This window comes from Lithobates pipiens, unplaced genomic scaffold (genome assembly GCF_037356315.1).
Source record: "Lithobates pipiens isolate NorthernLeopardFrog02 unplaced genomic scaffold, aLitPip1_a1.2 Scaffold_13, whole genome shotgun sequence".
NCBI lineage: Eukaryota > Metazoa > Chordata > Amphibia > Anura > Ranidae > Lithobates > Lithobates pipiens.
Genome location: NW_027507718.1, coordinates 167,103,454 through 167,129,984, shown reverse-complemented (window position 1 = coordinate 167,129,984; position 26,531 = coordinate 167,103,454). Strand labels below are relative to the sequence as shown.

The window sequence follows — 26,531 nt, the reverse complement described above, 5'->3', positions numbered from 1 at the left end:
CGTACACACTATCAGATTGTCTGCTGAGTTTTTCCTTCAGATTTACCAAAACCATGTAGTAGAAGGGCCTGCCTGATTGCATACACATTGAAACTCCTAAGGTTTGACCTCATATTATATGGTTTTGGTAAATCTGAAGGAAAAACTCAGCAGACAATCTGATAGTGTGTACGGGGCTTTATTGAAAACAGATGGTCACAATCTCCACCTGCTCCAGAGAATGTTTTGCATGGAGAAAACAAATTCTTCTCTGAACGGTGCCCATGCCAAGCAAGCAACCCTCTGAACTTGAATTGGAGTACGCCTATAGAAGTTTAACTCATTCTAACCAGACTATAAAAAAAAAAAAAAAAATAAAAATAAATAAATTTGTTGAACTCACCGTAAAATCCTTTTCTCTGTAATTCACCGACTGACCACTTCTCTTTTTAGACCATTGGGTTGTTATGCCACCTTCAGAAGAAGACTAGGCATTACATGTCAACATGTGATAATAGTAGAACTTTATAGTTCAGCCCAAGGAGGCGGTCTTAGGTAACAACCCCTCAGCATGCTAGTGCAGCCTCAGTACGTCAACAAGCAGTATAACTTAAAAGAAAATTATGAGGGGCGGGTGCTGTGTCGGTCGGTGAATTACAGAGAAAAGAATTTTACGACAAGGACAACAAAACGAGGAGTGGGAAAACAGCATAGAAACTTCATCCACCATGGCAAGTGGGAGCTAGTACAAAATTTATCCACAAAAAAAAAAAAAAAAAAAAAAAAAAAATACAAATTGCAGGAAAATCACGTGCGCAAAAAATCAAAAACGCATTGCAGAAACAGATCAAAAGCAAAAACTGCTTAGGTGTGTACCGAGCCTTATGCTGGCCTCACGGATCAGTTTTCAGGTGAGAATATTCAGATGAAAAATCTTTGTACATTCACTGAAAGAATTTTGTTTGAAATTTTCACTTCATTTCTGAAGAAAAACCACATACATTGTCTGAAAATTCCTTTGACCGAGAAGTTTATTATTTCCAAATTTTTCCTTTCACTGTGCTTGAAAATTAAAGTCAATTTGACCCACTATTTTTTTTAAAAAAGGTCATTAACCGAAACAATAAATCGGCCAACTAATCGATATGAAAATAACAGTCAGTTGAAGCCCTAATATGTTGATCCAGGGACAACGGAGATCTGTCCCACTTTGTCAAGATCTCCTTCTGCAGGACTCTGGTGTGGAACTGGGCATATGGTACTGCCTCGAAGGAGGCCACCACGAGTCCCAGTCCCAGCAGCAACCACTTGCGGTTCATCAGCAGTTTTACCGCGGCTCAGAGAGTCTGAAGGGAGAAACACTCGCTTCCCTGGAGTCCAGCAGCAAGCCTAGGTACTGCAAACCCTAAGTCGGTACTAAGACCGACTTTTAGGTTCAACAGCCCCCTAAATTCTTGCAGTGTCTGCTTGGTGAATGCCACATCCTCTTCTGAGGCGGAAGAAGCTCTCAAGGAGGAGATTTTCTAGGTAACCTACGATCGCGATCACGCGTTCCCGTAGCAATGCAAACACAGGATTCAATACCTTGGTAAAGACTTGGGGGGGGGGGGGGTGGCTGATACCAAACCAAAAAAGGGAGAGACACAAACTGGTAATAGGCTTCCCCGACTGCAATCACAGAGGTATATGGGTACATGCAGGTATGCATCCTGGATGTCCAAGGAGGCCAGGGAGTCCCCTTCATGGAGTGCAGCGACTACTGAGCGAACTGATTCCATTCTGAACCTCTGTACTTTTACAAAGTGATTGAGGGCTTTTAGATCCAAGATTGTAGTTCATAAGAAGGAAAAGGGTACGTCCAAACAGGTTTGAGTAGAACCCCTAGAAATGTTCCCATTCCGGAACAGGTACAATCACCCGGCAATTCAGCAAGTCCTCCTACTGCCCCCAAGAGGGCCTCCAGGCGAGCCAGGAGATTGGGTATGCTGGAGGGGGAAGAATCTGTTTTGCGGCCAAGAGGAAATCTTTTAGCCGTAGGAAATTAGATTGCAGACTCATTTGTCGGACAGTCGATGGGACCACCAGGCTGCAAACTCCCAAAGGTGACCCCCCCACCCATGACTCGGGTGGGGGGGTCACCTTCGGGAGTTTGCAGCCTGGTGGTCCCCTCGACTGTCCGACAAATGAGTCTGCAAACCTTTATGCGGTAGCACTTTTGTTGGCAGGCTCGTTATGCCTGCGGTTCCAGGGACGTTTCTGCCCTTCCATGGTTGTCCTGTCGGGCTGGGGAAGTTTAGCCGAAGCTCCGGGCGGACGAAAAGGCAGTTTGAGCGGAAAAAGAGGGCCCTTGCCTATGGCGTGGCTCCTTAACCTTCCTGGCCTGCGGGAGTAGTGTACTCTTACCACCGGTGGTATTTTTAATAATTTCATACAAAGAGGCTCCAAAGAGGCGGTCGCCAAGGAAGGGATGATCCGTCAGAGCTTTTTTGGATGCCTGGTCAGCAGACCAGCATTTTAACCAAATAAGGCATCTCAGCACCACTGAAACAGGGGCCGCTTTTTTGCACGTGCCGCCCGCATCTTGGCAACTTACTAATTGAGGGCCGCCACCAGAGTGTCCATAGGCACGGCGCAGGCGACCCGGTTGGGCTCAGCAGCCACATGCAGCATCCCCCACAGGGAAGATAGGGACAGGAGAGAGAAGAGAGGGAGGTGAGGGACCCCCGAATCAACATCCCAGGGAATGCCCAGCTGCTCAGCCCCGCCGAGTGGCAGGGAGAGCTGTACTTACCAGTCCTGAAGAGCTGGGAGACATTCCATCACAGACCCACTCACTGATCAGTACAGGGTGGCTGCTGGCCCGGCATACTGTGATGCAGACACCATTAGCCGTTCATATGTATGCCCCGGAGCATAAAAGCTCACCGGCCACCTCTGGAGCACGGACCGATGGGCCCGCAGGGTTCCTAGGTCCTACTCCTTCACTAGGCAAAATAGAACAGATGGTGGAGGGTTGTTGCCCAAGGGAACTAAGGCGGAAGTAAGAGTTCTGAGTGTTGTATTACAACTCATGCCTAGTATCTCCTACTAATAGGACATAAAAACCCAATGGCTAAGAAAGGAGCTGTGTTGGTCGGTGAATACAAGAAATCCTATTTTGTCTTTCGTTCATTGACAGACAGCAGCTCTTCTTGACCTTAGGGATGTCCCCAAGCAGTGTCAACAAAACGAGGGATGGGCACAGCAAGAATATAACTCCACCCATAACCAGAGCACCTCAACGGAGGAGTTTCAACCTTAAAACAGCCGCCTGCAAAACCTTGCGGCCGAAGCAAGCATTCAAAGATGTGCTCACATCAACCTTGTAAAATTTTGTGAAAGTGTGAATGGACAACCAGGTCGCCGCCTTACACACCTGAGAAACAGACGCTTGATTTCAGAAAAACCCAAGAGGCACCAATTGCCCTGGTAGAATGTGCCGTGATAGGAAAGGGAGGCGCCCGCCCCTTATGGCATAAGTCTGAACCACAATCTGTCTGACCCACCGAGAAATAGTGGCCAACAAGACTGCCAGTCTCTTCTTCGGACCAGCCACCGATACAAACAGCGAGTCAGACCTCTGAAAAGGAGCCGTAGCAGATACACCCACAGAGCCCTGACCACGTCCAAGGAATGCAAAGGCATCTCTTTGGGGTGTGACAGCCGAGGACAAAAGGATGGAACCACAATTTCCTCATTTAGATGAAAGGCCAAAAAAACCTTTGGAAGAAATGAAGGCTGCGCACGCATCAACGCTTTATCCTTGTGGAGGATCAAGCAGGGAGACTTGCAAGACAAGGCTGCAAACTCAGAAACCCTCCTGGCAGATGTAATAGCCCCAAGAAGGTACTTTTCCAAAGGCCACTAATGTAAGGGGGCACTTCATCACTGCATAGAGGTGTTTTTTCCAATGACCATGAACATAAGGGCCACTACAATTTTCAATGTCTGTATTCCTTTCTGGCTAATATTTTATGAATTAATCTGTGCTGTGTCCGATAGCCCATGGCTGGTTGCCATGCGTTACCCCGGGACTGAAAAGCCACTGCGGTTTTCCCAACTCCTTGTAAATAAACTTATAAAAATATGTTAGGTAAGGAAACACCTTAGCCATGCAGGCCGGCTTGTGGGACCCGAAAGGGACCGACACCTCTGTAGATGTCCCCACCGTATCCTCCATCTTTAGGCTATCCCGCAACGCTGTAATAAGTGCTCCTACAAGTGCCTTTTCCTGCTCTGACCCACACAGTCATTCTCAATGTCTGTCAAGTCCTGGTCCACATCCTCCGACACGTCAGAACATGGCAGCAAAGGCCTCCAGGACTGCCGACAGAGCATCCAAGGTCACAGAAGGTGTGGGGGAACCAGTTGCAATAACGGATCTCTGGGGAAGAAGTGCCAGTTTCTGATGCCATGCTGACCCACACTCCCCTGTCACCACTTAGGGACCTAAGGCCAGTCACACAAAAGGTCTACCCTTCTAGCTGCCACAGACTGAGGGGCCACCCCCCTCAGGACTCACCACTTTGACCCAGGTACTGCGCTGCTGCTGTGCGCTCCCCCGTGTCATCCACGAGGTGTGTGTGAAAAGCGTGCTGTTCTAGAAGGAAACAAGCACCCAGCACTAGAGGCAAAATTATCTGTGGCTACTAGAAAATGGCCGCCGGCCACCTGAGCAAAACTGAGGGTGCAGAGAAAATGGCCATCGAACTTACAGAAAATGGCTGAAAGGAAAAAAACTGTCTGTGGGTACAGAGAAATGGCCACAGCCCAGGAAATTGGCCACGGAGCACACGGCGGTCTCCCCACATGGCAAACACCCCACTGTGGCCCAGAAACAGGGAAGAGTACGAGCTGACCCCCAACACCCAGTGCAGCCCCCTGCCAGGACTCAGAAAGACGCCCCCCCCCCCCCCCCCGAAAGACCCCCCGGCCAGGTACGTGCACCGCACCCCCATGTGCCCAGTCACACAGAGGCCCATAGCATGGGGAGGAGGGAAGGGACAGGGACAGGGAGAGAATAAAGGGAGAGCGAGAGACCCCCTAGTTGACCTCCCAGGGAATGCCCAGCTGCTCCATCCTGCTGAGACAGGTGGAACCATACTTAGCCCTCCTGCAGGGACTGCTGGACACATTCCAAGGGCAGACCCATCACCCAAGCAGTACAGAGTGGCAGTCGGACCCGGCACACTGACACAGACAGCAGTAGCCCAGTCATATGTGTGCCCCGGAGCATATAGCTCACCAGCCACCCCTGGATCAGACCTGTCATGTCGTGGCAGACCAAGCCCATAGCTAGGGTCTGCTCACGCTCGACGGCCAGGCTGGGGAGACTACCATGATCTATATTATCCAGCCTGTAACTCCGCCATCAATCAAACATGCAGAAAAAATAAAATTCCCATGACCAATGGTCCCACTGGCAGAAAAAAAACTGAGCTGCTGGATGCAGTGTGAGGGGGTTATAGCCAGTAGAACCGCCCCCTGGGCAGTATTGTGAAAGTTTTGCTGTTTTTAACACTTTCTGCCTAGTCCTGCCCTAAAAGGGTGATATAACCCTAAGGTCAAGATGAAGATGCTGTGTCCGTCAATGAACGAAAGAGAAAAATATATAAGTATTTCACCACCTCAGAAGCCAAAAAAGGTAAGGCCGCTCCAGAATTAAAAAAAAAAAAAGAAAAAAAGAAAAAAAAGAAAAAAAAAACCTTCTGCCTGCTTCAAACAAAAAAAACAAACCATTCTCAAACGGTGTTGTTCCAGTCTGAGGGGAGACCATCCAGGCAGGGAAATTCTGAGGGAGCAAAAGGGGAGATTGCCACTGCAATATCTTTTTCCAGAATGGTAAGGTCTTTGGTAGTCAGTACTGGCAGATCAATATTTGATAAGGTATCCAATGCTCCCCCATTCAGGAGGTAAATTACACATACAGTTCCCTGTAAAATATCTCCAGAGTAATATTAAAAAAATATATATTTTATTATTTTTTCGGTCGGGCACGCCAGCAGTCTACTGTTCTTGTTCTCAAACTCAAATATGCACTGCCTTTGAGAAAGTCTGAGTTTACTTAGCAAGGTTGAATAAAGACACCAGTCCATCCAGAGCAACCCGAATGTGGGTGCGTGTCTACAATCATCCCCAATTAAGGCACCCATATAGCAACGTCAATTTACGCAGCACTTCACACATACATCACACACTCACATCGGTCCCTACCCTCAAGGAGCCCACAATCCAAGTTCCCAAACTCGCATGTATATACTAGGGCCAATTTTGGACAGAAGCAAATTAATCTACCAGCACGTCTTTGCGGTGTGGGAGGAAACCAGAGTACCCAGAGGAAACCCACACAGGCAGAACATGCAAACTCTAGGCAGGTAGTGTCATGGTTGGGATTTGAACCAGCGACCCTTTACTCCAAGTGAGAGGGCTACCCACTACACCACTGTGCCACCGAGTTTAGTGGTCTGATCAGTGAGGAGGGCACAGTATTCCGTAGCTTTCCCCTGTAAGTCCAGCAACCCCTCCCCAGTCGGGGTCCTAACATTCAGCCTCCGACAGTAATACTGCTGCTTGCGTCTTTCACCTCAGAGACAAGCCGCTTTTTAAATCCAATCACTTCAGTCGTGAAAACCCCTCTTAGAGTGGCTTTGAAGGCCTCTCAATGGAGGTGCCGCCCCCCCCACCCCCCACCTTCTCATTCTCAACCCAAAAAAGTTACCAACAGCTTAAGTTACATTTAATCTTCACATATTCCTCCTGTAACCAAACTAGCTTCCATGCACCAGTGGTGGATCCCAGGTTGAGGTCCCAACCTAAGGCCTAGTTTAGTTTAATGGGAGAATGGACAGTGCTCTAGGCAAATATGCCACATTGCTCAATAACTAAGGGAGGCACAGTGGTTAGCACTCTCACCTAGCGGTAAAAAGGGTCGCTGGTTTGAATCCCAACCATGACACTACCTGCCTGGAGTTTGCATGTACTCCCTGTGCCTGCGTGGGTTTCCTCCGGGTACTCTGGTTTCCTCCCACACTCCAAAGACATGCAGGTAGGCCAATTGGCTTCTGTCCCAAATTGGACCTAGTATATAAATGGGGACCTTGGATTGTGGGCTCCTTTAGGGTAGGGACCGATGTGAGCGTGCAATGTACAGGGATAGGGACAATTGTAGACCCTCACTCAGGTTGAACTAGATGGACTGCTGTCTTTATTCAACCTTACTATGCAACTATAACTCCAATCCAGCCCCCTCAGCAAGGACAGCGTCTATTCTGGACATTGAGTTATGAGTTTCAGAGAAGCAAGAATATTCCTTGGTGTCCAGATGATGAAAACACCATACATCCTAGAAGCCATAACCCCAGGAGATTCTTCCAGCCTATCTATAGCCAGAGCAACCACTGAAACCACTAAAATCCCCCAAAATGAAAATCCTTCCATCCACCATCTCATATGTAGCCTGTAATATCTAGACGAGAAAGCATGAAAGAAGGAGAAACAAACAAATTCATGTAGCCTTGTATAAAAGGTGCAGCCCTATTAACACTCATCCACGCCGATACAGATGGAGGATTAGGCTATTTCCATAACACCATTTTCCTAGCATAATAGATTAGGATTGTCAGCAAAGTAAGAGTTACTCTTTTTGGGTCTAGATTGTCGACCAGTCCCAAAAAGGCACACCTATTGTGGGCAGTATAGGAATGGCTGTTACTTCTGCTATACATTCTGTGACCCCCTTCCAAAACACTTGAAAGTCCCCACAATCTCAAAAGATATGCATGAAATTGGCAGTGAGGAAACTGCACCCCAACAACCAGGTGACTGGCTAAGATGTTCCTTACCCAATCTAGCTGAAGATATATACGATGCAGGAATTTAAACTGAACGAGTTAATCTCTAGCAGAGACCAATCTAGTAAAATTAATGTCACATGCATCATCCCAGTCATCCCCGGCCATCTGGGGGAACACCTCAACCCACCCTACACTTTGCAAAGATATCTCTTCCCTCACCGAACAATTGTTTATATATTGTAGACAAGGCCTTACAAGGTGGAGCGAGGAGAAATCACAGAAGCGCTTCCAATCTTGGTCACTGCTACCCATGCCCTACTGGTTGCGCGCATAGATATTGTGAGCCTATACGGAGCACCGACACCCCAATATGGGAGGAGATGTGCCAGCGCCTCATAAGAACCAACAGCCGTCTCTAGTGTATGTACCCACCTATGCACGAATCCCAGCTGACCCGCTAAGAAATATCTGTTAAAGTCTGGGACTGCCAATTCTCCTCGGTTCCACTGCAGTTGTAACACCCAGAGTTTAATTCTGGGGTGTTGCCCCTGCCACAGGGAAGTCATTACGAGCTGATTTTTTTTTAATATACATCTCGGCATCCAAAAAGGGGAATTCTAGGATAGATAGAGTGAGTGCGCAAGGCATTTTCACCAAGTTCACCCTACCTATGAGTGTCAGAGGTATAACCTGGGATTTTAGTTCAGTCAAAAGTGGATCGACATTCAAAGCAATAAAGTCTGATAATTTATTGATCTAGTTAGACTTGGGAGCATTCAGGTACATGGTGGGCCCTTTCAATAGCAAACATTTTAGTGAGTTCCAGGCTCCATATTTGGAGCGCCCCAAAGTGATCTATAAGCTTATTCTGGCAGCCATGTATAGCAGACAAGATCTGTGTAAGGCAGTGTTTCTCTACTCCATTCCTCAAGGCGCCCCAACAGGTCATGTTTTATAATGTATTATAATGTATTATTTTGCACAGGTGATTTGATCAGTTTCACTACCTTAGTAATTAACACAGCTGTTTCATATGAGGAAAATCCTGAAAACATGACCCGTTTGGGCACCTTGAGGGCTGAAGATGAGAAACACTGGTGTAAGGCATGGCTCATCCACCCCATCCTCCCCCCAGCCCGATCTCCTTGAATGCTGCTCCAGCTTGGCCAAAGATCTGCCCCTCTGCTTTAACTATGCCACCTGGGGTCTAGGACTCACTCGATTGCTTGCAGGAGATGCAAGCTGTTCTGGGGGCCGCATTGCTCACCAGCAGGGCCATTCCTCCTCCCAGCCATCAGGCACCATCTTGGGATCCCCAGGCGAACCGTGCCAGAGGTTCCCCCCGGCCGTTTTCGGGGGCCCATATTTGACCATCTTCAGAAGGTGACCACTATAGTCCTGCACACATTCCCCCACAATTTGGAGCAAAATCTGGTAGAAAATATACACACACACAAAAAGCACTCCCTCATCCGCCAAGTGATATTTAAAGCGGGAGTTCCGCCGTTTTTAGTTTTTAAAAGTCAGCAGCTACAAATAATGCAGCTGCTCACTTTTAAAATACGGACACTTACCCGCCCAGCGACCCGCAATGTCGGCACCCAAACCTGATCTCTTGATGGGCTCTCGGGTTCTGCTGCCGCCATCTTCGGCTTCAGTTCCCTACTGCGCATACGCGGGTCGCGCTACGCAATAAGGATGGTCCCCGCCGTCTCTGGGATCCGTGCGTTTCCCAGAAGACAAGGGGGACCCGCAGGAAGTGGCGTAAATACCTGCAGATTCTGCGGATATCTATGCTGGAAGTGGGTGGAAATACCTGTACTATACAGATATCTGCACCCCCTCCCCCCTGAAAGGAGCCAATTGTGGCACAGGAGGGGGGTCCAATGAGTGGAAGTTCCACTTTAGGGTGGAGCTCCGCTTTAAAGGAGCCAAGGGAACCAGACATCGTCACACGTAAACCAAGAGGGTGGCAGGGGCCAGAATGGTGCTCAAAGAAAGCTGAACAAGGGGGATCCACACTTTCAGGGACAATACTTGAAAGATTGCTACTCCCACAGTTTTTGCAGTATGATCAGTCAGATCACTACGTGACAAGCCTCCTCAGAACAGATAATGTGAGCAAGGTACCCATTTTATACAACAAAAAGGATGTAAATTTGATCACCCAAGTTTAATTAAAGCACATTAATGAAGAGGCTGTGGTCTAGAACCTAGAGGCATTTTATGATGCATGACATTTCAATCAGAAAGGTTACCACTCGCCTCATCTTTCTGACCCTTGTATTTTGTTTAGTTTTAAATACATACATCAAAAGTTGTAGTTTATCCAAAGCTTCTGAAGCAAACCTCAACACTTTCAATTCGATTATTTTCAGTTAAGTTGGACCTACCAGGCGTTACAAAGTGAATAATGACAATAATCCCCAACTATAGGTATTCTGGGAATAGTATAAAATCCTGCAGATATATACTTTATGCTAAATTTAGCAAAGTAACCGAATAGATGTGGAAAAACTATTGTATCATAATAAAAACAAACACTTATCAAGCCCTGGGGTACAGGAGAGCTTGCATTTCCAACAGCAATACAATTACTGCTAAAAACACTACCAGTACCTTGAATTCTTTATCAGGTCGACTTGTCTTGGAGAAAGGACAAAAACACATGGGCTGTCTTGAAGTTTTTCACTGTTCTGAGCAACTGCAGAAAAAGTAAAAAAATAAATAAATAAAAGACAAAAATGTCAATTTTCAGCTACCAAAGCTAGAGTTAGAGTTAAAGTGTATGCTGTCATTTCTAGATCAACACCATTGTAATAGCAAAATAAAGGATGGTTGACAATCCAAAATAAAGCACCGTTCATGTTTTAAATGATGCATGCCGGCCTCCCCCCCCCCCCAACTATCTTGATTTCCTGTATACTTTGCAGCGTCTCCTTGGCTCATTCCTTAGGTTTACTTTTGATTTAGAAGAATGACATGTCCTATCCCATTGTACCTCTACATGCTGCGACTCCTAAATAAGTAGGCTCAGTGAAGTGTGCGATACAGCAAAACAAAAATCACATAATTTAACCACTTCAGCCCAGAACTGGCTTCTTAATGACCAGGGCATTTATACAATATCTTGTACTTTTTGCTTTCCTAAGTTTAGGCCGATAAGTATTCTATATTTTTTTTATACCAAAACACACCCCACGCAAAAACGTATATTGGCTGGTTTGCGCAAAAAGTTATAGCGTCTACAAAATAGGGGATAGATTTATGGCATTTTTTTTTAGTAATGGCTGGCGATTTGAGATTTTTATCAAGACTGAAAACAAAAAACACACCAACCCCACACAATCTAAAGACATTTATTAATTTATTAATTATGTTAAATAGAAAACTTTATTCAGTATGAAATGGAGCTTCGTTATATAGCATGAGGCTGTATAGTCTGCAATATTTACATTTTTGGTAAACTCATTTAATGAATCCAAGCTCTGCATTGATGCATTCGAAAAATTTTACAATAACCATGAGATAAAAACAAAGTTAAAGAACATTGCTTTAGCCCATTATTTTTCAAATATATGTACACTACAATCTGTATGACTGAATGGATTACGATAGTGCCATTTTACTAACCTGACAGCTTATTCTAAACAGAAAACCTTCATTTTGTTCGCAAATATTAAAGATCCTAACAGTAAGAATTAGTCCTTATATTTAAAAAGCTCCGGTCATTTCAGATCCACCATGGCAGCACCCGTTGAGCTCTTCTGTCCATTCTGCTGTGGCATGCATTTTTTTTTTTTTTTTTTTTTAATAAAAGGCAATTTTGAGTGCGGCTGTCCAGAACATTTTTATTTTCCATTGCTAGCACCTGTGGCTTCTAAACTGGTGGAGAGGTTTCACTTTTGGCTGACCTACTTGGAGCGGTGATAGTATCTTCCCTGGCAGCACCTGTTAGCGGGAATACACAACTGCAGCCCCCACATACCTCACCTTGTGTCACTGCCACATCACCAGCTGTCCGATTAAAGTGAGTGGGACTGTCGCAAGTCCGAGGGTCAGAGGAAGAGCCGCTGTGGGACAGGTGCTCTTTAAATCCTAATTTTTTTTAAATGGAGAAGATTTAGACCTGAATCCCATTGAAAATCTGTGGGGTGATCTGAAGAGGGCTGTGCACAGGACAGATCTGAAAAAATACTCAAAGAAGAGAGGACAAATATTGCCAAGTCAAGATGTGCCATGCCGAAAGACTCCTACCCATAAAGGCTGAGTGCTGTGCTGTAATAAAATCAAAAATGTGCTTCAAAGTATTAGTTTAAGGGTGTGCACACTTATGCAGCCATATATTTTTTTTTTTTTTAGTTTGTTTAACCGAGTTGTACAGTATAGGTCACATTAAAAAAAAGTGGGAAAAGTTTTGACATGATCTCTTTGTCCAATTTTTTATTTTGCATCACAGAAACCTAACATTTTAAACAGGGGTGTAAAGACTTTGTATCCACTGTAAATACTGTCAGATGTTTTTTTTCAAAAAAAGGTTTACCTTTACAATACACTGAATGGTTTAGGCCACCGTCCTGCAGCTCCGTTTCAGGGTCTTGGCAATAATCTTATAGCCTAGGCCAGTGATGGCGAACCTTGGCACCCCAGATGTTTTGGAACTACATTTCCCATGATGCTCAACTACACTGCAGAGTGCAAGAGCATTATGGGAAATGTAGTTCCAACACATCTGGGGTGCCAAGGTTCGCCATCACTGGCCTAGGCCATCTTAACCACTTCCCGACCAGCGCACGACGATGTATGTCGACAGAATGGCACGGGCAGGCATATTGGTGTACATGTACGTCCAATATTCGTTGCCGCCGTGCCATCGGGAGCGTGCCGCCGGCGGCGCGCTCCCGCGCTGGTCGGGACCCCCGTGAGTCCGGTCGCGGGACCCGCGGACTCGATCGCCGCGGGCATCCCAGCGATCGTCTCACGGAGCGGCCGAATGGAGGAAATGCTGTATAAACAACATTTTTCCATTCTGCCTAGCAACTAGTGACGCTGATCTCTGCTCCATGTGATTGGAGCAGAGATCAGTGTACACTAAATGAAAGCCCAACCCCCCCACAGTTAGTAACACACCCCTAGGAACACTTAACCCCTACACTGCCACCCACTGGTTAACCCATTCACTGCCATTTACACAGGAATCACTGCATTTATATAGCAGTGATTACTGTATAAATGACAATCGTCCCAAAAATGTGTCAAAAATGTCCGATGGGTCCCCCACAATGTCGCAGTCACAATAAAAATTGCAGATCGCCGCCATTACTAGTAAAAAAAAAAAAAAAAAAAAAAAAAAAAATTTAATAAAAATGCTATAAAACTATCCCTTATTTGTAAACGCTATAACTTTTGCGCAAACCAATCAATAATCGCTTATTGCGATTTTTACCAAAAATATGTAGAAGAATACGTATCGGCCTAAACTGAGGGAAAAATGTTTTTTTATATATTTTTGGGGGATTATTTATTATTACAAAAAAGTAAAAAATAATGCGTTTTTGTCAAAATTATCGCTCTTTTTGTTTATAGCGCAAAAAATAAAAACTGCAGGGGTGATCAAATACCACCAAAAGAAAGCTCTATTTGTGGGGGAAAAAAAAAAGGACGTTAATTTTGTTTGGGAGCCACGTCGCACGACCGCACAATTGTCAGTTAAAGCGACGCAGTGCCGAATCCCAAAAAGTGGTCTGGTCTTTGACCAGCAAATTGGTCCGGTCTGAAAGTGGTTAATGTGGAGCAAAAAATTCTCCTCTCCCCCATGTTAAACTTCCAGCGACCAGTACGAGAGAGTGAGAGCGCTAACAAAGTTGAACACCTGCTCCCCATTCACACCTTGTTTAGACTAGGGCTGCAACTAACGATTATTTTCATAATCAATTAATCGGCCGATTATTTTTTCGATTAATCGGATAAAAAAAAAAAAAAAAAAAAAAAAAAAACACAAAAAAAAAAAAAAGTTCAATTTTTTAGTTTATTTAAAAGTAATAATGAAAAAACTGCAGAATGAAAAACGTTTAACATTACACAACTTTGCAGCAGTACAAAAAAAAAAAAAAAAAAAGTGCGGAGACGAGGTGTAATATGTATGTAAAGTTTTATAAAAATAAGTGATTCTTCAATATTTCTATGCACTGTTATTCAACACCAATGATGGGGCGTCATTTCCCCCCCCCCGGGGACACCAATGATGGGGCGTCATTCCCCCCCCCCCCGGGGACACCAATGATGGGGCGTCTTTCTCCCCCCCCCCCCCGGGGACACCAATGATGGGGCGTCTTCCCCCCCCCCCCCGGGACACCAATGATGGGGCGTCATTTCCCCCCCCCGCCCCGGGGACACCAATGATGGGGCGTTATCCCCCCCGGGGACACCAATGATGGGGCGTTATTCCCCCCCACATTGGTGTTTCTGGGGGGGGAATAGTGCCCCATCATTGGCGCTACTCCTCCCAGGGACACCAATGATGGGGCACTATCCCCCCCCCCCCAAAACACCAATGGGGCACTATTATTCTCACCCCCCCCCCGCAGAAACACCAATGGAGTTTGTGCTTTTACTGGGTAAAACTTATAGCCGATAGCGGCTACCTTCTATCACACTCTGTGTGCAGCTCGGCTCAGTGTCCTCTGTGTGAATGATCATGCGACAGCGAGGAGGAGAGGAGCGCCGCAGACGTGCAATGGTGAGTGCGTGCCTGGTCACAGGACGGATGACATGAGGAGAGGATTCAATTAGTTTTTTTTTTTTTTTTCATCGAACAGACAGGCGAAAGGTGTGGACCAACTAATCGATAATGAAAATCGTTGACGATTTTCATTATCGATACTATCGATTAATCATTGCAGCCCTAGTTTAGACCTTATACCACTAACACATCACATGACACCGGGGAAGGAAAATAGCGAATTGGCCCCAATTTGGACATTCACTTATGGGTGTATTCACTTTTGTTGCCAGCAGTTTAGACATTAATGGCTGTGTTATTTTGAGGGGACAGCAAATTTACACTGTTATAAAAGCTGTACACTCACTACTTTACATTGTAGCAAAGCGTCATTTATTCAGGGTTGTCAAATGAAGATATAATACATTTACAAAATGTGAGGGGTGTGCTCACTTTTGTGAGGAACTGTTTATGGACCCAACTGTATACACACACGCTCCTAACTCTACGCTGAGGGTGCAAGAGCAAAAACAAACAAGCAGAGAAGCACTCGAAGGAGAAAGTAGCATTGGAAAGGCAAAAAGGTAGCGACGAGGGCACAGAGAGGTTCAAGAGGTTTACTAAGGCTGTAAATCAGGGTGCAAGATGGCTCCAGTGCTCAAAGACAAGAAATGCACCTTTTGTTTGATTATAAAATATTAAGAAAATGTATATTTACTTTGTATATACGCTGCATATTGTACACTGAAATGTATACATAATGCTGAATCAAGATGTTTAGCATGACTGGCAAATCTGAGCAAAAAGTGAACACCTTGTTTGGTAAACACAGTTTAACCACTTACTGCCCACAGCAATTTTGGCATTTCACACATACGCATGCGTGTCAAAATGACCTTTTTTTCCCCTCCATTCATATTAGCTACCCAAAAAACATGGGACAGGTTAAATATGCATGGTGAAATAGTTCCCTTAACCACTTGCCGACCGCCGCACGACGATGTACGTCGACAGAATGGCACGGGCAGGCATATGGGCGTACCTGTACGTCCCTGCCTTCCCGCGGGTGGGGAGCCCGATCGCCCGGGATGAGGGGACGGCCATTCATTCATGGCCACCCCCTCGCGATCGCTCCCGACGAATGGAAATGCTCCGTGACATCACTTCCTCTCCTGTAATGTAAACACAGGAGAGGAAGTGATGTAATCTCTCCTCCGTGTCGGTATTTTTCGTTCCGGCACCGAGGAGAGAGGATCGGTGAGTTGCACCAACACGACACTTCACAGTAGAACATGCCAGGCACACTCGCACCCCCCCCCCCCCCCCCCCAATTACCCCTGCCCCCCCCAGTCACAGTGACACCAATTGCATTTTTTTTTTTTTTTTGCATTGGTGTCATTTGTGACTGTAATAACTGTTAGGGCAGTTAGGGTTAGCCCCCCTTTAGTTCTAAGGTACCCCCCTAACCCCCCCCCAATAAAGGTTTAACCCCGTGATCACCCCCCGTCGCCAGTGTCACTAAGGCTGGGTTCACATTGCAGCGGTTTATGAGAACGAATGTGATTCGCACCGCACTGCAGTGCAAATCACATCCGATCTCTGTGCGATTCGAGTTCAGCCATACAGATAGTATGGCTGAATTTGCGTCGCACCCGCCGCAAATTCGCACGGGACCCTTTTTTTGCTCCGCAGCAGAATCGGATCGCATGGGTGTTCACACCATGCGATCAGAGTTTGCAGATCGCACTGCGATATGCGAACTGATCTGGGGGGTGTCATTAACATTTCACTGACACTCCCAGCAGTTCGCATAGGGCAGTGTGAACTGCCGCCGGGAGGCATGCGATGCGGGAACCCGCCGCGGATTCGTGGCGTTCCCGCATCGCTCCAGTGTGAACCCAGCCTAATAAGCGATCATTTTTCTGATCGCTGTATTAGTGTCACAGGTGACGCTAGTTAGGCAGGTAGGCATTTAGGTTCGCCACAGCTTTTTATAGCGCCAGGGACCCCCATATACTACCGCATAAAGCCCCCTAGTTAACCCTTTCACCAGTGATCACCATATAACTGTTACAGGTGACGCTGGTTGGTTAGTTATTTTTTTATAGTTTCAGGGCACCCGCCATTTATTACCTAGTCTCACTAGTGTACCCCTAAATTTAGGGGTGTCTACTTTCCAAAATGGGGTCATTTGGGGGGGGTTTGTGCCATCTTGGCATTTTATGGCCTTCAAAACTGTAACGCCCTTAGAAAGCCTGAAGACAGTGCTTGGTTTTCAGGGGCCCCGTACGCGGCTAGGCTCCCAAAAAGTCCCACATATGTGGTATCCCCGTACTCAGGAGAAGCAGCAGTATTTTGGGGTGTCATTTCACATATGCCCATGGCATGCGTGAGCAATATATCATTTAGTGACAACTTTGTGAAAAAAAAAATAAAAAAAAATTAAAGTTTGAAATTTTCCCGCAACTTGTGGCAAAATATAAAATATTCCATGGACTCAACATGCCTCTCAGCAAATAGCTTGGGGTGTCTTCTTTCTAAAATGGGGTCATTTTGTGCCATCTTGGCATTTTATGGCCTTCAAAACTGTAATAGGTAGTGAGAAGTGAAATCAAAAATTTACGCCCTTAGAAAGCCTGAAGGCGGTGCTTGGTTTTCGGGGCCCCGTACGCGGCTAGGCTCCCAAAAAGTCCCACATATGTGGTATCCCCGTACTCAGGAGAAGCAGCAGAATTTATTTTGGGGTGTCATTTCACATATGCCCATAGCATATGTGAGTAATATATCATTTAGTGACAACTTTGTGTAAAAAAAAAAAAAAAAAAAAAAAAAAAAAAAATTTTTGTCATTCAATCGCTTGAGGCAAAAAAAAAAAAATATTCAATGGGCTCAACATGCCACTTATCAATTTCCTTAGGGGGTCTACTTTCCAAAATGGGGTCATTTGGGGGGGGGGGGGGTTTGTACTGCCCTGCCATTTTAGCACCTCAAGAAATGAGATAGGCAGTCGTAAACTAAAAGCTGCGTAAATTCCAGAAAACGTACCTTAGTTTGTAGATGTGACAACTTTTGCGCAAACCAATATACAGTTATTGACTTTTTTTTTTACCAAAGACATGTGGCTGAATACATTTTGGCCTAAATGTATGACTAAAAATTGAGTTTATTGGATTTTTCTAATAACAAAAAGTAGAAAATATCATTTTTTTTCAAAAATTGCGGTCTTTTTACGTTTATATCGCAAAAATAAAAATCGCAGAGGCAATCAAATACCATCAAAAGAAAGCTCTATTTGTGGGAAGAAAAGGACGCAAATTTTGTTTGGGTACAACATTGCATGACCGCGCAATTACCAGTTAAAGCAGCGCAGTGCCAAATTGTAAAAAGACCTCTGGTCATTGACCAGCAAAATGGTCCGGTCTGAAAGTGGTTAACCTTCCCTCTGGAATCCTTGGAGGGGTGGCCTTCCCTTGGTTTAAGCCTGTTGAAGATTTTATTTCATTTCTTCACACGTGGCATACAGACAGGGATACCAGGTGTTTGAAATTTGCCTCTTATCACTGGATTGTTTACTGTAAACACATGGAGGGTTTCCCATGGACGCTTGGCGTCATCGCCAGTAACAATTTTTTTTCGTAAACTCTTCCCTAAACTGAAACGCAGCTCCTCGCCTTAGAGTTTGAGTCTCATCTAGAACATAAAAAGGTATTGCTGGTGGTGCAGTCACAATCTGTTTAATACTATAAAAAAAGGGAATGGAAGGCAGAATTGAGGTGCAGTGAAACTAATCCCCAACTATAAAAGACCAAATTGGATTTTTGTACTCACCGTAAAATCCTTCTCTTTAGTTCACTGACTGACAGCACCTTTATTCTTAACCATTGGGTTGTTACGCCACCTTCAGGAGACGAATAAGCAGAACATGTACAAAAAACACAAAAACTTTCTAGTTCCGCCCAAGGGGTGGTCGGTTCAGTAACAACCCCCCAGCCCGCTTCCTGCAGCCTCAGTATGTCAACAAGCAGTACAACGTAAAACAACAAGAGGGGAGGGTGCTGTATCAGTCAGTGACTTACAGAGAAAAGGATTTTACAGTGAGTACAAAAATCCCAACTTTTCTTACGTTCACTGACTGACAGCTCCTTTATTCTTGACCATTGGGACTTCCCCAAGCAGTATCATAACGAGGGGTGGGAAACAGCATACAAGACTTCACCCACATTCAGAAGTGCCCCGAACAAGGAAGTCAACATCTCATCTGACCGCAGTTACAATGCAACAGTGCATTATACTCAAAAGTAACTATTTTCTTTAAAACAGAAATAGTGTGAGCGGCCGACTAAATCGCCACCTTACACACCAGAGCGACACTCGAGGTCACACTATGTCGGAAGCCCGAAAGGGCCCAATTGTCCAGGTAAAATGGGCCATGGCAGGAAAGGGGGCACCTGCCCCTTCAAGGCATAGGCCTGTACCACAACTGTGTGACCCACCCGGAAATGGTGATCAACTAGACCACCATAACTCTGTACCGGACCATCTACAGAAACAAACAGATCTAACTCCCGCAGGGGAGTCGTGGCAGACAATATAGCCTTCTAGCCCTGATCACGGCCAGGGAATAAAGAGCCACCTCTTAGAATGGGTCGGTTTAGGACACAGATGGTAACAACATCTTTGATGTGGAATGCCGAAACCACTGTCGGAAGAAAAGCAGGTTGCAAACGCAACACCACTTTGCCCTATTTGGTCAACCAAATACGGCAACTTGCATGACAAGGCCACAAGTTCCAAAACCCTCCTGCGTCGATGTAATGGCCACAAGAAAACCCCTTTTCTGGTAAAGAGTCAACAAGGCAATTCCTCTGATGTTCTCAAACGGCGGTTTCTGAAGCGCCGATAACATCCGGTTCAGATCCCATGGGATAATGGTGGACACCCCCCGGAGGAACTACAAGTCGGACCCCCTGAACAACAGTGCTCACTAGAAAGTGAGACTCCAGGGGTCACTGACAAACAGCTGAGGCTGATATTTGTCCCTTAATGGTGCTTAAAACCAAACTTGTGGTCTACTCCACGCTGTAAAAAAAAAAAAAAAAAAAAAAAAAAAAAAAAGCGGGATCCTGGAAACAGAATGACATTCTGTCACCTTACACATAGATGTATGCCTACCAGGTACGACGGTATATCTTCCGAGAAGAATTCCATGCCAGTCTCAACATAGTTGAGCCGAGTCAGATAGGCCTCGGTACCTTAGGACAGGGGTTTGACAAATTTGCTTTGAATTTAGGAGCCAGTTAAAATTAGGAGGCAGTTTTTTTTGTTTTTGTTTTGTTTTTTTAGAGTGGTATGGATTGTCAGCTCCTGGGGTAAGGCCACTCATTTTCACCCCCTATCCCTAACTCACAATGGAGCACCCAGTCAATAACTCCAATGAAACGCTGTTACATCAGGGTTATGGGCTGAGCAGAAAGAGTAAGGCTGGCAACAGATGGCACTGGCAGGCACGTGGAACTGGCCGGTGGCCCAGGTTTGGCGGCGGCATGCGGTGGCCCCGATTGGCGGCGGCACGTTTCACACGGAGCACTCTGTTACTAAAATGTAACAGGAGCTGTCAGAATTGAGCTTAATGTTGGAATGGGCTGGGTGGGCGGGACGAGCTGAAATCTGACAAATCCTCCTCTCCATTGCTTGTAAGTTTCACACAGGAGGAGGGAGGAGGACGGCAGTCAGGGTTCATGCGCTGCATGTCTGGGACATCATTAGTGAGTGGGCTGGTGGCAGCTTAGGCGCCAGGTTGCGATTTCTGGTCACATTGGCAACCTGGGGTTTGTCGAGCCCTGCCTTAGGATCTGGCTCTCATACCTTTAAAAACCAGCGATGGTAAAAACAAGATGGAGAATCGGACCTTGACACAGAAGCTCCAACACAGTGATCTCAGTAGGGAGCATTGCTCCTGCATCCAGCAACCCTGGGCCGAATGTACACCCCAAACCCCACCCCCCCAGCCAGTCAGGCTGGCGTCCGTTGTGATAACCATCCAATGAAGAGGAACGACCTTTCCGAGGAGCCAAAGACCTCAGCCACCAGAGAAGCGAAGCCCGGACTAGCCCCGAATTAGACAATCCAGGGATGTCGGAGATATGTCCAATTTAGACAGAATCTTTCTGCAAGACTCCAAATAGCCAATACCATTAGTAAGGCAAAACTGCCAGCGCTTTCTTAGAAGCCTGGTCTGCAGACCAGCATTTAAGGAAAATTAGGCGACGCAGCACCAACACACCTGATAGAAGCTCTAGAAAGCTAAGGGGCCGTATCCAGGGCCACATCACAGACAGACAAAGCCATGCATGAAGTGGTCTGCCAGTTCCACACAGACCGGGGAAACCTGTTCCTTCTCCAACTCGCGGTGCAACAACTTAGACTCTTACTGAATGGGCTGACACCAGAGCCGTGGCCAACACTGTCCACAGTGCTGACCACACCACCGTAAACATGGACCGGAAGGGCCAAGGCGGTTGCCCGTCGACAGGGTCCTGGAAAGCAGGGGACCTTTGCACCAGAAAAGTGGTTACCTTATTTAACATGGATACTGGGGGGGGGGGGGGGGGGTCAACCTCCAGAGCAGATGTCCTTTTTTCCAGGAAACTCTCCTCAGGAGGGGCAACGCAATGCCATCCTCAGGATGGAAAAGGCCCTCAGGCGTCCCCTCTCTGTAAATAAGCTTATCAAAATTAGGTAGGGAAACACCTTAGCAGTGCAGGCCAGCTTGTGCGACCCAAAAGGGACCGATACCTCTGCAGACGCCCCCGCCATAGCCTCCATCTTTAGGGTATCCGGCACCACTGTGATAAGAGCTCCTACAAGAGCCTTTTCCTGCTCTGACCTGGACACAGTCAACCTCACTGTCCGAATGGTCCTGGTCCGCATACTCTGAAACATCAGACTCTGGTCCCGCTGTGACAGGTGGCCCCTGTTCTGAGTCAGAGGTGTCACCAGAAGACGGTGAGGGTGGGGGCATTTTTTAACCCCTTGTGCCTGCATGCCACTTCCATCCTGGCAACAAAGGACTCCAGGACTGATGTTAGAGCGTCCATAGGCACCGCAGGTGCAGGGGAACCGGTTGCAACAACAGGGATGTCTAGGGAAGAAGCGTCAGCTTCTGACGCCATGCTGACCCACTCTCGCCCATCACCACTAGGGACCTAAGGCAAGCCACAAAACATGCCCACCTTCCTAGCTGCCAGACTGAGGATCACCCCCCACAGAGCTCACCACCCTGACCCAGGTACAGCGCTGCCGCCGTCCGCTCTGCCCTGTGCCAGCAACGAGGTGCTCCGTGTCAGTTTCATGCTGTTCCAGGCTAAACCAACCACCCAGCACTAGAGTAAAACAAACCTGAGGCTACTAGAAAATGGCCCCCACCCACCTCAGAGAGCTCCGGGAAAATGGCGACTAGACTTCAAGAAAATGGCCGCGGTTAAGAAATTGGCTGCAGCTACAAGAAAATGGCCGCAGACACTGGATAATGGCCGCGGTTCTCACGGCGGCCAGTCCCCACATGGCAACACAGACTCCAAAAATGGCCTAAAAACCAGGGAGAAAATGGAGCGGACCACCAACTGCCCAGCGCAGCCCCCTGCCAGGACCCAGAGACCCCCCCCCCCCCTCAGCCAGGTAAGTGCACCGCACCCCCTATGCCCAGTCACACAGCGGCCCCTTCAGCATGGGGAGGATGGAAAGGGAGAGAAGAAAGGTAGAGGGCGATACTCCCTAGTCGACCTCCCAGGGAATGCCCAGCTGCTCCATCCTGCTGAAACAGGTGGAACTGTACTTAGCCCTCCTGCCAGGACTGCTGGACGCATTCCATGGACAGACCCATCACCCGAGCAGTACTGGGTGGCTGTCAGCCACGGCACACTGCGACACGGCCAGCAGTAGTCAGGTCATGTGTGCCCCAGAGCATATAGTTCATCGGCCGCCCCTGGACCAGACGGCAGGTCCTTGTCGACCCAGCGGGGAGTTAAGGTCTGCACACGCTCGATGGCCAGGATGGGGAGACAACCAGGATCTATTTTATCAAGCTCGTCACCCAGCCTGGCTATTGACTGTAGATCATAGGAATCAAAAAGCAGAAAAGAAAATTCCAAGGACCATTGGTCCCCACAGGGAGCCAAGTCCTGCTCCTATACTAGGCAGAAAAAAAATAAAAAAAAAATAAATAAAAAAAAACTGGAGCTGCTGGAAGCAGAGTGAGGGGTTTTAGCCAATAGGACCGTCCCCTGGACAGTACTGTGCTGTTTTTACATGTTCTGCCTAGTCCTCTCCTGTAGGTGGGGATGTAACCCTAAGGTCAAGATTAAAGGTGCAGTGTCCGCAATTAACGAAAAAAAAAAAAAAAAAAAAAAAAAAAAAAAAACACCCACACACACTTTCCCATGTTGCTTCCATTAGTGCTAAAACTCAAGAAACATGCTTGAAGTTTCTCTAGAGATGGTATTTTACACCCCATAGCCTGGCTAAAATTTTTACCACTAGTGGATTTCAAATGTTGGCAAGGCTGTACCCAGGTGGGCACCCATCTACAAAAATGTAAAAAAATAAAAAATAAAAAAAAGTGGTAAATCTTTCCCTTGATTCAGAAAACCACACTCCAACCTCTTTAAATTTACCCTGCTTCTCTACACATTTCATGCTTCTCCCTCAAAATCCAACAAACACAGCCACACCTATTGAAAGCAGCCAAAAGTCTCATTCCTGGATATTGGAAGGGTCAGACATTCCTATCTGTCCTACCCTTCAAGACTGACCGATGAGGGGGCGTGGCCTGCGCGTGACTGGAACGGCCACCTGAGACCTGAGCTCTCCATCCACAGCAGCGTTAAGCGACTTCCCGCACACCTCAGCCCATACCGAGACCTCGGTGACCGATGCAACCTCCCGCTCTACCTCGAGAGGATGTCGCTGAAGCGGAAAGATTCCAGGCTGCCCCGCAAACTGACAGCTTTTATGTATCAGCCATCAGCGTGGAGAGGCCAAGATGGCGCCACTCCGTCCGGGAGCATTACATACGGAGGCCGCATCCCCCCCTCACAGAGGAATTGCATACAGCACTTCGCCTGCAGCACTGGTAAGTGCAGCTAACGGAGGTGACCATCTTCGTTCCCCTTCCGGGACCCCGACTACACAGCCCAGTTAAAAGCAAAATGAGACTGGATGCCTCAGAGTCAGTCAGAGATGGATTTAATAGAGGAGAGCTGCCCTTTGCCACTCCATTGCAAAGTCCCCAGCCAGACGCCATCACCTCTTTGCCCACCATAGGGCAGGGTGTCATGGACACTACTCTTAAAGAGATGCTCATATCACTCCGAAGCTCCTTACAATCTGACATGCTTTCATTCATGCAAGGCTTTCGGCACTAAAATGGGAATAATGGATAACAGGGTCACTCCCTTAGAAACTAACATGGATGCCATGACTGCCACTATTCTTAACATAATTGACTCACAAGAAGCACAGGCCCAGGAAACGAAATGGCTGACAAGTTAGCGAATTTAGAGGACAGAGCCAGGCACAATAACTTTAAGATCAGAGGGGTGCTCGAGTCAGTACAAAACGCCGTTTTGCCTGCCTTTGCAAAAGGTCTCATAAAATCAGTGCTGCCTGAGGCAAAAAACATGGAGCTCCTTGTGGATCGTTTACATAGGTTGCCAAAACTTGCGTTTCTGCCAGACTCAGTACCCTGAGATCTTATTCTCAGGGTACACTTCTTTCACCTTAAGGAACAGTTCATGCAGAAGGTGAGAGCGTTGCCAACACTCCCTGACCCATATGCTCACCTACAAATTTTTGCTCATCTCTCCCAGCATACCCTGAGCAAACAAAGACAACTCAACAACATTACTAAAACCCTGTGCAATAACCAAATCCAGTATCAGTGGATTGCGCCTGCCAAAATCTCCATCAATCACGCAGGCTCTAAACAGGTCATAACCTCAGTGCAACAAGGTTTGCGGATGCTGCAGGACTGGAATATTGTCCCATCCAACAAAATATTGCCTATGGATCAAAGCAACACGGGCGCCATCTCGACGCACCCCTTACCTCCGAGGGGTCATGGTCACACTCCATCTAAATGAATGGGTGAGGCTCGCCTCCATTGTATGCTGTGTGGATGCGACTCCTGCTCACGCTCAGTTTCACTAGACTTTTACCCCCGTTCAGAGTCCCTAGACGCTGTTGTGTCGGGCTTGCAACTTGAGAACTGTTTGCGTTTGGTATTATTTTTTCATTCCTATACTGCCGTTTCCCTGGTGGAAACATACTTCCTGCTTGGGAGCAACCTTGTCTCATCAACCAATATCAGGGTTAAATACCCTTCCAACCGCTAAGCTTCCTTTTGTGACCATTGTTTTATCCCTTCTCTCCCTACCCCCCCCCCCCCTTTTCTCTCTCTCTCTCTTTTACAGGTACCCCGGATCTGCTAAGGACTTCTCTACCAGAACCTGCGGTCGTCACCTTCAAAAGAGCCCACAAGAAATTCATTGAAAACCTTCCTCCCAACAGCACTGATTTCTTCAAATAACTCAACTGTACAAGAATCTATTGCCGTCTGATCTACCGACCAACATAAAAGTACCTCTACTCGTCTCTACTGTAACCCACTATACACCATGACTATAAAAATTGTCATTAACACCAAGGGATTGAACCATCCCGCAAAAAGAGCCTCTCTGGGCCTTGGCTAAACAAACCAAATGCAACATTTGTGCTCAGGAGACACTTTTTTTGTCCAGCAATCCTCCTTCCTGCACGAATATAAACTTTAGCAATGTATAGACTAACGCACCTCAAAAAAAATAAAAAAAAAATAAAAGAAGGAAGTACTAATTGCTATTAACAACTCATTGACCTTTCAACAAAATCACTGACCTTTCAGATCCTGGCGGTCGCTACTTAATTTTAAACTGCCATATAAACAACGCACCCTATACCATCGTTAACGTATATGTCCCGAACACCCACCAAGTCCGATTTCTTCGGAAACTACACAAAAGAGTTCATTCACTACAACAAGGCGCAACTATTTGGTGTGGCGACTTTAATTGCACCCCTGATCCACAATTAGACTCCACTTCTCGCTCCAAAAGAGGACGTCCAGCGTTAAACTCTCTTCTACATGATCTGGGTCTTTATGACGTATGGAGATGCACCCATGCAGATGAAAAGGACTTCACTTTTTTTTTTCCCCCTGCCACAATTCGTATTCCCGAGTTGATCTCTTCCTCACAGACCAATGGACTTTACAAAAAAATCTCTGCTTCTACTATACACCTAACATCTTGGTCCGACCACTCCCCTGTAAGTATAATTGTAGAGGACACGGCCAGAAGTGCTTTGACCTACCTATGGAGGCTGAACACCAAAAATCTGCAATCTCTGCCATATGCCCAAATACTAGAGGACAATCGGATATCTTTTTTTGAACATAATGAGAACTCAGTCAATGATCCAGCTGTTTTATGGTCCGCGCATAAGGCATTTATGCGTGGACTCTATATACAATTGGGAGCTCGGGATAGGAGGCAGCGAATGAACAAGTTACTAGCAGACTTTCACTCTACTGATCTCCTTAAACAGAATCCTACACCAACGCTTAAGTCACAACTTATTGCTCTCAGACTAGACCTTAGATCTTTTAGAATCCCATGACAAATACCAAAGGCGGATTAAAATGAGGTTCCATGCTGAGAGTAATAAGCCTGGTAGGTTACTCTCCCACCAAAACCCGACCGCCCTTTATCATCCTCATTCTAACGCTAAATTGACCAACCCACAAGCCATTGCCAATGCCTTTAGTGCATACTACAGCTCACTTTATAACTTGAAGGACGATCAGACTCAAACCCAACCCTCGTCAGCGCAAATTAAAGCATTTCTAGACTCAATTAATCTACCTAGTTTAAACTCCCTTCAGCTAGAAGAACTAAATGCACCAT

The 26,531-nt window shown here is 46.5% G+C and overlaps 1 protein-coding gene across 1 annotated transcript in view; it reads right to left on the bottom strand.

The window, feature by feature from the left end:
• Positions 1-26,531, bottom strand: part of PIAS4 (protein inhibitor of activated STAT 4) — a 157,370-nt gene that overhangs the window by 82,203 nt on the left and 48,636 nt on the right. The window contains exon 3 of the mRNA XM_077475816.1: positions 10,431-10,515. Within this exon, the coding sequence (XP_077331942.1) occupies positions 10,431-10,515 (85 nt within the window). The remainder of the gene's footprint in view (positions 1-10,430; positions 10,516-26,531) is intronic.